At 37.0% G+C, this 12,829-nt stretch overlaps 1 protein-coding gene across 7 annotated transcripts in view; it reads right to left on the reverse strand.

Moving 5' to 3' along the window:
• Positions 1–12,829, reverse strand: part of HDAC9 (histone deacetylase 9) — a 294,314-nt gene that overhangs the window by 206,419 nt on the left and 75,066 nt on the right. For 6 of the 7 annotated variants that reach the window (XM_068404562.1, XM_068404561.1, XM_068404568.1 and 3 more), the window contains 3 exons: positions 10,670–10,801; positions 7,787–7,902; positions 1,931–2,053 (listed from right to left, as the gene is read on the reverse strand). In XM_068404562.1, coding sequence (XP_068260663.1) covers positions 1,931–2,053; positions 7,787–7,902; positions 10,670–10,801 — 371 coding nt within the window. The remainder of the gene's footprint in view (positions 1–1,930; positions 2,054–7,786; positions 7,903–10,669; positions 10,802–12,829) is intronic. The other variant, XM_068404563.1, reaches the window with a different exon arrangement.

Consider the following 12,829-nt stretch of genomic DNA (forward strand, 5'->3'; position numbering starts at 1 on the left):
GGAGCACTCCCTGACTCCCTGAAGGACAGCACAAATGTAAGTTTTACCCTTTGCAAAGTAAATTTGTATAGTTAAACGCTCATCTACAGAATCATCAAGAGCTGTTGTATGTGTGTGGCATTTTAAAGTGCCCTTATAAATTGCTGTTATTGATTTAAAGCTTTTGGAAGTTCTGGCCCTTCAGGAAATGTACTTTATATTTCTTTGTTCTTTGTCTAGTTAAAAAAAAATATTTCTTAAAACAGCAGTTAAAGCAGAATAACAATTTTTACAGCAAGAATAATAGTCTAACAGAAATAAGCATGTTGAGGCTTTCAGATAACCACTTACAGTATGTCATGGTAAAAAGAGTATCTCTACTGTTGATCTAAATTCCATAAATTCTAATGAGGCAAACCAAGGTTTTCACTAATATTTTTTGGGTGTATGCTTACTTCACACTCTGCTATCATCCCTCCCTGAAAAACAAACACCAAAGTAAACTTTACATTCAATTTGCAACTGCTTATTCTGGTAACAGAAATAAACATTACTTGCATAAATCAACCCCTTTGTTTTTTCTAATGCCAAAAGTAATATTTGATGCTAGCTGGCCACATCAAAAGCTCATATGAGTTGAGTGAGAAAATGAAACATATTTTCATTTCCATTTTTATGTTATAAAATTACTTGGAAGCTAGTTATATTTTTTGTGAAATAGCTAAGAAATTTTTGATTATATCGTCTGGAAAAGTAAGCACTACTTTTCATGATCAGTTCAATTTTTCCATCCCTTAAAAACAATAATTTGCTTATAAATATCTCATGAAAGGCTTCTAGAGAACTGATTTAAAGCTTACACAATTTTCTTAGCAAAGTTCTATATCTGATGTTAAAATGTTGGATTGCAGCAATATATTATTGGTGAGAACAGTAAATGTACTGAAAAAGCCATAAAATAACATGAAACTTTAACTTGAAACTACATCTAGCACTGGAATTAAGTAGCACTTATTACAAACCATAGTGGATTGTATAGATTAATTTTTTTTTACACCACGGAAAGCTGTACTTACACCCCTAGTATTTTTACAGAAGCTACCAATTCATGTTCTAAGAAACTTAAATTGCTAAAATTTCTTCAAAATTTATACACTGTTCTATAGAACCACCATATAATATATCAGTATTTTTACATTTTTTGCTGGAAATCAGAAAAATTAAGTTTTGACCAGTGGCAAAATTTTCAGATATGTTACTGAGCCTCAGATTTCACCTCTAGGTTACTGTAACTTGGTCTAGATCTAAAGATCTTTATCCATCAGCATGGATTTCCATACATACCATGTCTGTGTTTTCATAAATTTCAGAATTTAACATTTAGCTCTAAAGAAAGGTGATTGCTGCAGACTGAACAAAGGGCATATGAATGTAACTTGTCATTAAAATATTAAGCGTTGTTCACTTATCAACAATTTTATTTGTCTGACTGATAGAACACCCCTCAAATAACAAACCCAGCTGCAGGAATACTAGATTCTTCCCCTACGATGCTCCAGCCCAGCTTAGGTTCCTATTGGAATCTCATAAAAAGTTACAGGTGCCGCACCTTACCTCTAGGTGATCATATAATTTGAACTTTTGTACTAAATGATCTCCTCATATACTTCTCACCATGTCTGAAATCTGTTATCTGATTTGCAGACATAAATGCAAGGCACATGGCCCATACCTAGCTAAGCTCCACACTGGCACTTGTTTATTTACAATTAAGAATGATTATTGCTTTCAAGTAGTGTCCTTAAATGTTCAGATGTTGTCCAATGCAAAGAAAGGTCTGGTTCCTACTCTGAATTGCTTATGTTCCAAAATGCTAAAAAAAAGAGAATAGGCAGAAAGTAGGTTTTCTGGAAGCAAAAGTAGACAGGAAGGCTTGAGACTGGTCACTTACACTGATCTGAGGTTGTACTGCTGGAAGTCCCAAGGTAATGTTGGGCAGAGAAGGGGATGTGTACAGACTCAACAAGTTCATTGATTCATCCTGTATCAAAAGGCGTTGCTGTGAAACCAGATGCTGCAATAAAGGGGGAAAACAACAAATGTATAATCTCCAAACTTTTTATCTTGGTTACTTTATCCTTGTTATCCTGCTACATTGAAAGCCAGTTATGTATCATGTATTGGTTTGCATCCCAGTGGGGTTCCAGGTAAGGAAAAGTGCTGTCCCTGTGAAAAAGCTGTTGACATTTATTTTTGTAAGAAAACAACTGATATATGTCAAGGATTACTCCTTGGTTGGTAAGTCAAATTTCCATGCAAAGCCAAAATCTTGAGGATTCCTAGACCATCTCTTCTCATCAACTTCTCATCAGCCAAATGTCAGTTCTTCTTATCAACTGCACTTTCACTACTAGAAACTCAGTGGGAATTCAGCCAATTAATTAAGGAGTATATCTATCTGAATCAAAGGTGTTGCATATGTGGATGTATTAGACCTTTACTTTACTGTGGTTATTAAAATTTTTGTTGTAAGGTATGAAATGTGGGTCCTACCTAGTCCATATATTTTCTTATCCAGATTGTGACATGGAGATGTTTCAGGCACATTATTTACTTCCATTGACATGGGAATTTTGGGTAGAAAGTAATGCAAATTGCCACATCTGCCATTGAAAAAAATGTATTGTCTCTCTCTATATATGCATATATACAAAACGAGCATCCTATCATTCTCTGATGGTGGGATACCCCTCACAGCCTTCCTAATTCCCTTCAAGTTAAAATCTTTAACACTTCTTTTGAAGCCTTGTGATACAGTTTTCCAGGACATGGAATCACTGATGTATTTTTAATTCCTGCCAAGTAAAACCAGACATTCTACAAAGATCACCCTCTGCCTTTCCATTCTAGATTCACTGGGAAGAAACATAAAAAGTTACATTACCACAACAGGGATCTTTTTGAAGCCTTTGCCTTTCTGCTTTAACAGTCATGTTTTTCAACATGTGGTCTAGTATAGTTGCTTGAATTACATTTTCTGTTTAACTCTTGCTTCCCTCCCAGAACTTTAACACAATAAGAGCTACAAAGGTCTTATTAGACTTAGGAACTCTGGCATGATATGGTCCCCAAGGGAACAACATCCTTGAAAAAGAATACCCTGTGTAACAGTATGACACAGTGACTGCTTTCTTCCCAAACAAAAAGCATATGGGACTCCAATAATAGACCACCTCCAAGAGGGATACTGCACACTCGGGCTTTGACTAAAGTAAATATAATAACTTGTCAAGCATGTTGTGGGGAGCTGTAGATTTTCCCCTGGACGAACCTGGAATATCAATTAACTCTGTAAAATACTTTGTGCTAATACAATGCAACTTCAGACCATCAATAAAAAGTGGTTAAGCACAAAAACACAGGATGTTATTCCAAAACATAACCTTCCTCATACAGTTTGTTTGGAGATACAACCTATCACTGAGACAATAACAGTAGAAGTCTATCTCTGTAATTTTCTTTTGGTACCTAGGGAATGTCAAAAGATAGCATTCAAAACAAAGAAGCTTCACTTGTATATTATATTAATTCCTGGCTAACTGTCTTGTCTTGATAACATCCACCTTTGACCACGAATAAAACCAAGTATGTCAACACTATGGAGATATTATTGAGGGACACTACAAAGATTTAACTGAAAAAGGACACTGCAGCAGCTCTTATGTGCCTCCTAGAATATAGTCAAATTTGTAGCAACTGCAGCATCTATACAAGGCCACTTCAAAAATGGCCGTTTACTTTTTGGTTTTCAGTACGCCACTATTACCTTCTAAGATTTGAATTAAAAAATGTAACAGTGACAGGGCATATAGCAGTAAAATGCAATCCCACATTAAAGCTCACGCATGATTGTTTCATGAGGCAGAATCAATCATGTTATGTACCATGAGAGTTTAATGTTGAAAGCAGGAGTTTAGTAATAAGAGCATTTCCATCCAATTTCTAATACTGCTAATAATCAGTCATTTTCATTTTGTGAAGTAACTGATTTTTAAAAATATTTTCAGGTAATATTAGCCTAAGCGTCAGTTAAACCTCATCTCCTAAAATAAGTTTAGTAGCCCACCTGCATATATTAGGGTCCTGCGTATGCTGAGGCAGAACTGCATGACCTCAGCTGCAGCTTCTCTTTTTATACAGTTGACAATGCCTTGAAATGGTGGCACAAGCTGGAGCTGGCAGCAGTGTCATTTGGCAGCACAATGGCTAAGCCACGGTCCTCGTCCTACACGCAGACTTGATGGTTTGGATTGGCACCTCAATGACCCCAAAGAGCAACTCGCCCTACTTGCTTCTCCGTATATTTACCCACTGGGTCCATGGATCCTGCTTCCTGACACATAAAATAGCCTGTCAACAGAGTTACCCTCTTTCTTAAAATAGAGTTCAATAACTAAATCTAACAGTGAATGATGATCATCAAGTAACCACGATTAGTTACTGTACTTCTGTTGTGCTACCAGGATCTGCTGAGAAGCAGGTACACCTATTCCATGTGTGCATGTTTATACGCACATTTATACATTATGAGGAGAAGAGGAAACGGTTTGGCTTTAATACTTCTCAATTGTGGAGATACAGTAAGGTTGTCATAGTTTTGAATATTCACAATTACACTCTTATTTCTTAAGGCTTCTGGGGCGGCATTTTTGTAATTAATTAGACTCTCTTCACATACACTTGAAGCAAACCTCACCAGCTGGTCAGAAACCTACACATTTTTCCACTAGGCACTTGCAAAGAGCACCGCAAGGAGCTGAGTATTAGAAACACAGTGCTGTGGGGTTGCATAAATCAAGTATGTGTTTATCTGCCATGCATGTCATTTATGTCTCCTTTATAATCAGGTGATATTCTAGGAAATGCTGCTCTCCAAATTGCAAATGAATGAAAGAAAATGATCTCAAGCCTGCTTACACCACCTGGGAACTTTCTGTTGTCTTCAATGGCTTTTGACCAGGCTGTGAATGCCCAAAATTAATCATTTTACATGCTAAGGCAGGTTGTCCCTCTGAACTCAAGGGACATGCTGTGCAGGGGCTCAATCCTGCTTGCGTTTCTCATGCAAGTAAGATTTAGCCCCAGCACAGCAGGTGACCTGAAAGTGTATGGTATGCTACAAGAGACAAATAGCTACTGCGGTGAACCTTGATGATACTGAAGACAACTGGGCCTAATAAAAACAGTGTTTTATTTATAAGGTGCAATTAAAATCTTGAGTTTAACTTTCAAGTTTCATATAATGAGACCAGTGTTTTAACAAATGGTACTGAAAGTACCATTAAGGGAACTGTGATAGTAAAAGATTATTTGCAAAAATGTAGCATTTGCAGTGCACCTTTGTTCATTCAAAAAAATGTAAATGTCTACCCACCAGACTGTCTGCTCCAGACGGTAAACCACTTAAAAGTCTTGCTATTCAAATGGATATGGAAAAAATACTTTAAAAATCTGTTTCATTACTGATAACGCTCTAATTCTGTCTATGCGCTAGAGTGTAATCATTTACGGTATTGACTCATGTTTTACTGGTAAATGGCTCTCTGTCATAGCAACCTGTTTTCCCCCAGCAAAAAGTGTTTTATTTGCTGCCATGAAAACCACGGCTATCCACCCACTCAGATATGAGCACACCACTTACTGCAAATGTCACAACAATGATTATGAAACAACAGCAATGTGAGTCATACGGGATCACAGCAAAACAAGTGATATTTTGGGTGATTTTGGAACACTTATCCTATTATTAGAAACTTCTGTACTTTGTGTATCTGATGAAAAATTGATTAGATATATAGAGTTTGAGAGCTGGCAGCTAATGCTAAACTAGAAAAGAGATATGTAGGAGTTTGGCTGCTGTTAAACTACCAAAGAAAATCGCACTGAAATCAAAATACACTGAAGCTGAGATTTATGGAAAAATGTTGGAGCCCACAGGACCACAGTATTAAGAGTCAAGTAACCAGAGAGGTAAAGAAATCCCCGACTGGATCCAGAAATGGAAGTCTGTAGTTTCAGCTTCTTAGCACACTTCCAGCAAGCTAAGTGACTGACTCCAGCACGCAGAGCTCAACTGCTACAGGAACTTTTTAGGCTCATTTGAGCATCTGTGATTGTACGGTGGGGCTGTAACTTCTGATGTCTGGCACAGTCATAGCAAATTATACGCAATGCGGTGTTCTATTAATAAACAGAATGTAATTTTGCTGGTTGTTGCTACAACCTTTCCAAATTTCCCTAAATAGACATTGCCAGCCTGACCAGATTGTATGCATGTCTGATGGTGGTTTAACACCATGGGCAAATGTCCAGAAACTGTAACATGCAAAGTAACAAGCATCGTATATCAGTCAGGCATTATTCCCTTTGCATTTTGTAGTATCCTCAAGTCAATAAAGATCCAATTGGACAAGATTTCCTGTTGAATACAGCACTAACACCCACATATTACAAACTTCTATTTAAAACATTCACAATATTAAAATATACCATTTAATTCCACTGAACTAGGATCTGATCTAATCCAAATGATGGATCTTACTCTGCATCATTTAAATTTCTTTGCAATCACATACAGGGGGGCTATGAGGCAAGACCACATGTTAGCCATCAATGCAATTTTTTTTCTTTTTGGTTACGGGCCAGAGAGAGGCTACTAATCAGTGTGCAGAGGTCACCCACCTGCCCCCTGGATCATAGTTCACACACACAATTAATTCATTATGGGGAAAAGTCACTCCTGGAGGTTGAACTGCCCATTCCATGTTTTTTTGAGGTGAATGTCCTGCCACTGACCTGAAGAAATAGTCCATTAGCTAAAACTCTGTTAAATCACATTTTCTTATGCAATTTCTTGAACATTAAACAGTATAAACCAACAATTAATAGAAAACTTTGCCACCAAAGCAGGAATTGCTGTAAGTATAGGCACTGGACACAGAATATTGGGGAATTTGATTCTCTCTTAGTTGCATTAGTTTATTGTCCCTTTGCAATATGGCCACGGAAAGCATGACTGCGGCATGTCATCTATGCTAAATGGGGTTTATCACAACTGATTGACCATCTGCATTCCTGTTGTTATAGGCAAGTATGTATGAAACAGAATAAGAAGTAGTTAAGATTCCTTCTGTGTACAATCTCACTTTACAAAACAAGTATCCAAGGCTCCTGGCATGTCAGTTATGTTGGTAAGTACTACCCTGATAAGGAAACTGAGGTACAGTAAAATAAAAGCCAGATGTGAAAAAGGATTTAGTCACCTAACTCTGATACTGTAATTAAACAAATCTACTTCAGTAGCCATCTGAACCTTAACTCATATGTGTTAGGGTCACCAATGCCTAAATCAGTCTTTTGCACATGGAAGTTCTTCATCAGTGTTCAGCACTGCACCTCTTCAGGTTATCCCAGAAGGTAACGTTCTGCAACACAAATGCTTCCAAGTTCCTTCCATAGCTCCCTCCCACTCTTCCAGTAGCATTACTTCTGTTTTTGTTTGGACTTACTTTACCAAAGAGTCTTCTGAACATGGATCTCTCATATGCTGGCCTCCTGAATGTGCACCTCATCTATGAAGATGTATCTCATATATAACATACTCTGATGTCAGCCTGCAGTGTCCTGGTGTTCCTGACAATATCTTCTGCAATTACTCTGCTTGTGGGTATGATCAAATTGAAGTTTCATATCTCCCCAATCTAGAAATCTGAGCAATTCTTTACCCAATAAAGAGAAAGAGTCTCACCTCAGCTTGAATATTAGGTGGCAAAACTGAGGTTTCATTTTCTGTTATACTGCTGGTCGGACCATTGCTTGGGGAACTGGGACCTGATCCAGGGGAGCTGCTGCTGACTGAGGATTCTGAAAAACAGATTAAGCATACATGAATTTAACACTGGAAAGGAACACATGATCTTGATTAATTGTATACTCTTTATGGCACAGGGTTTTTTTGCTGTTGAAAAGTATCTATTGGTTATGAATGAGCTATTTACTTACATTAAAGATTTTTAATTAATCCTCCATTTCTTTTGGTTCTTTTACAGTGCTAATGAGGAAAGATGCTCTTCATCTTTCCCCTTCTGATCTGTTTGCTTCACAAAGGAAGAATTTTCTATTTATTTTTCCCACGAAGATGGAAAGATACTCAGTATCAGGCAGAGATACAGTCACAGAACTTGCAATGAGTAAAAAGAAAATAAAGTATTTTCTTTTCAACTGCAGAGACCTGCCTCTGTAAGAGATCAAAATGACAGAGATAGCAGGCTTGCAAAGGTCATGATAACATGTCATCATTTCATGAGGCCTACTGCCATCCTCTTTCTGTTTAGAAAGGGGATGAGCCCATTGTGGACTAATCATTACAGATGCAAGTAATAATGGCAAAATATGCACCACTTTCACTACATCTTTGACACAAATATGAAGGAATATTTACAGCATACAAAAAAATCTTAAAATAGCATTTGAAAGGCTCTATGTTACCTTGATTTAAAATTTCCCAAGTTCTGTCTAAGATAAAGGGGAAGAGGATGATCTCATTGTATGTTGCATTGAGTTATTCTAATCCTACACTGATATAAATTAAATTTATGTAATGGGAACAGTTAACAAGGTTAAAGATGGAAGAGCACAGCATTAGTACAGGTAAGCCTCTTTCATGGGACAGCTTTCAAATTCAGTTGCCTCAGTTCACATGCAGAAATATATCCTCGCTTTGACTGAAATTACTGGGAAATTTCCTAGCTGTTTCTTAGACCTGTTGCTCTTTCCTACTAGAGCTGACTGATTTACTGAAGTGAATCCGTACCCAGCTATGCTAACTGGTCAGATAAAGTTCTTGCATCATATTCTCACTGGTTTTCATAGAAGAGCAGAAACACAAACTTATTATTTTTTCTCAGTTTTTAAAAAATTACAATAGCACTTTTTGTATAAATACACCTTTAAATAAAGGGCTATTTTCAGTTAAAAGAAAAAAAAAAGGAGAAAAAGGCTTCAGCCAGAAATGTTTGATTAGGGAAGTTTTGATTATGAAAGGTGCAAAACGTCATATAGCCGATACTAACAATTATAATGGCAATCTGTAAGGCTCCGAATTATCGTCAGAACTACGAAGAGAACACATTTATTTCAGGTTTCTGCTCTCTCAAAGGCTGCAGAAAAAAAATTCTGGGATAAGTATTTTGCTTTATACCTTATTCGTGAGCATACAAAACATAAAGAAATCACCTAAAACTAAGGAAGTGGAGCTCAGGAACCTCATAAGAGCTTCAGCAAATTAAAATAATAAATTAGCTGTAAAAAATTCTAATCTGAAAATAATTTATAAGGAAATTATCTTATTTAGTTACTTTCATACTTACATTCACATCCATGTCCCAGTTTTACACATGACATAGTGCAAAAAGTTGCCACAAGAATTGCATGTATGGGGACACTGACATGAATTTGTTCATGTGTTATATTTCTATCTTGGTGTGACATAATTCTGATATACAAAGTGAATTCAGATACATGTCTGACAGACTAGTAACTGTTGGTAGTATAAACACATGGCCTGATTGTAACATCACTTGAACAAGCCATGAAGCTACCAAATATCAATGCAAGGTCAAAGCAAGAAACATCAGAACAAGGCCAAATACTGTAAATGCTCTTCTTTCAAATCAACAGATAAGGCCTTGGCAGCACACTAATCTTAAAGACTAAAAATGAGAGGACTTTAGGCTATTTGGGAACTCGGGTGCAATTCTGCAAAATAATATACATGACAAAATTTACCACTCTGCAATACCAAACACGTGAAAGCAAGCCTTAGCATCCATGGTTCATCCACCCTGCCACTTTTTTAAGTTCAAGGGCAGGAAAAATATTGAAAACAAATACTACTTGATGACAAATTTTTACTTTGCTTTTTTTCCCCCCTTTTAATCCCCCGCATATGCATAATTCTGTATTTTTACATGCTAAAAAATCCCTTTCAATTACTAAGAATACTTCCTATCTGCTATGACCAACAATATGCCACTGAATATTTAAACATTTCAACTCTTTCTTCTCAAAAAACAGCTTAGTGAGCCCTTATATCAAAAGCAACTAATCTTGAAATTTTCAAACAAGAGAAAACAGAGGGATAGGGCCAAATAAGATTCCAAAAAGTCCTTGATTAACCTAAGTAATACCAGATAGGTGTTTTTGCACCTGGCATTAGCATCTGCATTTTCCATGGGGTATGGGAAGTGGGAGATGCAAGACCCAAAATGTTGTCCATGTACAGAAGACACAAATTAAGGAAAGAGACTATTGTTGTTTTCTTCTTTGATGTCTCTTGCCACCAATAGTCTACCATTTATTTGTTCTTGTACTTGCTGTTGTAAAGTACTGGTTTCCAAGCTGGTTTGAAAGTATGGCTTTCAAATTGACAACGACTTTTTAGTAAGTGGTAGAAAGTTGTAGATTATAAGCTATTTATACACATCCATTTATTTAATATGGTTTTCTTTTCAGCAGCAGAAAAAAAAAAAAAGATATATCCTTTTGTTTAGCAAACAGTTTCAATTCCAAAATACCACCACTATTCTGTGATGAGTCGCAGCTAATACAGAATTTCTCCATTCTTAATTACCTGTCACCTCGAAGAGTCGCTTCTTGAATGAACTGACAACATTTCCATCCTTCCTCCTGAGTAAAGGACTGCTTCTCCTTTCTGTCACCTTTTGTTTTAACCTTGAACGTACCTTCAAATTGGGCTCTGAAGCTGGAAACAAAGAGAAGAAAATAAATGATTACAAATCAAATTACTGCTTTGTGTCGGACACCACTGACACTCCCTGTAAGACCTCATCTGATCCAAGGAGGGCTTTTACTGCCCATCCTCCCCAGCCATCCTGCTGCTCCTCATACAACTGCATTTTAGATTGGAGGCTAGGAAAGAGAGGAAAAGAGCTAAAAAGTTTTGGATCCCAGTATTTTTCTCATCCTATTTCAACTCTGAAGTTACCCATTAATTATTGTTAAAATCATAAGTATTAATTAGAGATGAATGCAACTTTTATTCTACATAATTTTTATCTCTCTTGTAGGTGAAAAGTTGGATGGAAATACAGCTTGGAACTTGGAACCTTGTAATTGGATTATGGTCTGATGACAGAAATAGAGAGAAGTCTCCACTGGTGCCTTTTGATTTCTCTTAGAAATACAAATTATGACAAGCCTTCCTGGCAGAACATTTCTTGGTCAGCAATTTTAGGCCCAGAACTTCAGTGTTTTCTGAGTAATGCACCAAACAACCAGATTTATGACAGTGTCCTAAGAATATTTACACAGAAATATATATGCTCTGAAAATGAAGAAGTAGGATTGATTCCCAGAAAACCTAGGATTATATTTAATGCACCTTGGGCAAGTTCCACCTTTGTTTCCTAAATGGACACAGTCTTTTTGTATGAAGGCCAGAGATGAAGCTCTGCTGTGCTTTTTATTTTGTGATATTTTTAGCATGATAAAATGTTTCATGTACTCATTTATCTGTTCTTCTAAGTAAACCCTCTATCAAACAGACTGCTAAGAGCTAGTGAAAGATAATTGTGGAATAGAATTTGTTTATATTTCCCTTTCTGGAACTGAGGCTTGGCTAAGCCATATCTTAAAATAGAGAGAGCTGGAAACTGGGATCAGTTCTCTCTCCTATGCACAGACATAAGCCCAGCCCCAAAGAAGGAACAAGAGTTAGTGCAAAAACGAAATGAGATCTTCATTCAATTCAGCATTATACCATTTGTCACTTTGGGGCAGGAACTCAATCCTACACTTCTAATTCCAGTTCCTGCCCAGCATGTATTATCGCACATCTGTTTCCTGCTGTCCCACCTGTTCCCTCAGGGATGGGGACATCAGAAACGCTCACACGAGAGCAAAGGGGCTGCACCTCTGCCAGACTGCTGCGGTAACGCACGCTGGCCTTTGTCACGTGCTACATCGCTCTTGGCAAGTGCTCCCTTCTAAGTGGCCTGTGCCTTAAGTGCATTTCAGACCAAGATACACACGCTAGCAAAACACTGGAAATCTCTACTAATAACAACATTCACAAGAAATTTCCTTTTTATCAGTTACTACCATTATTAAGACCAGTGGTTCTACTGATGGAGTACAGATTACTTGTTTGCTGTCTAAGATACCATTTGCTATGAAACTGAAAATATAAAATATAGCAATGGGCTAAGATTACACTATATGCTTTCACCAGAGATCTCACTTAGGTATGACAACATTTGGAAGAAAAGGTGTTCACTCCTTTTGCACTTATGGTTATTTCAATTTATACTATGCCGTATTCTTAAAATTTAGGAGCATATTTCCATACCTGTGACAGACTAACATGATACAAATCATCTGCAACACTCACCGGAGAAATGCTCTACTTCTATATGAATGTTTCATGCCCAGTCACAGCAATTGTGTTTCTATTTTAACCACATTCCCATCATATTCTGCATCTGAATCAATCATATAAGCAGAGAAAGCAGACTTTGATGTCAATGTTTGAATTTATGAGCCATCTGAGAAGATAGCCCTTGCATGAAAGATGAACATCATGTTTAAATGGAAATAATCAATTTTAAAATGAAAAGGCATGGAGAAGAGTGGGTTTTGAATTATAAAATAAACCTCCCAATAAAAAGCAAAGCCAAGGTTTGAAGAGTGTTTGCTTCAAATACTGGCTTTCTTGAACATCTCCCATGAGACACTGCCAACTCCTAACATGGTACCAGCTAGGACTCAATGG

Source organism: Nyctibius grandis, chromosome 7 (assembly GCF_013368605.1).
Source record: "Nyctibius grandis isolate bNycGra1 chromosome 7, bNycGra1.pri, whole genome shotgun sequence".
Lineage (NCBI taxonomy): Eukaryota > Metazoa > Chordata > Aves > Nyctibiiformes > Nyctibiidae > Nyctibius > Nyctibius grandis.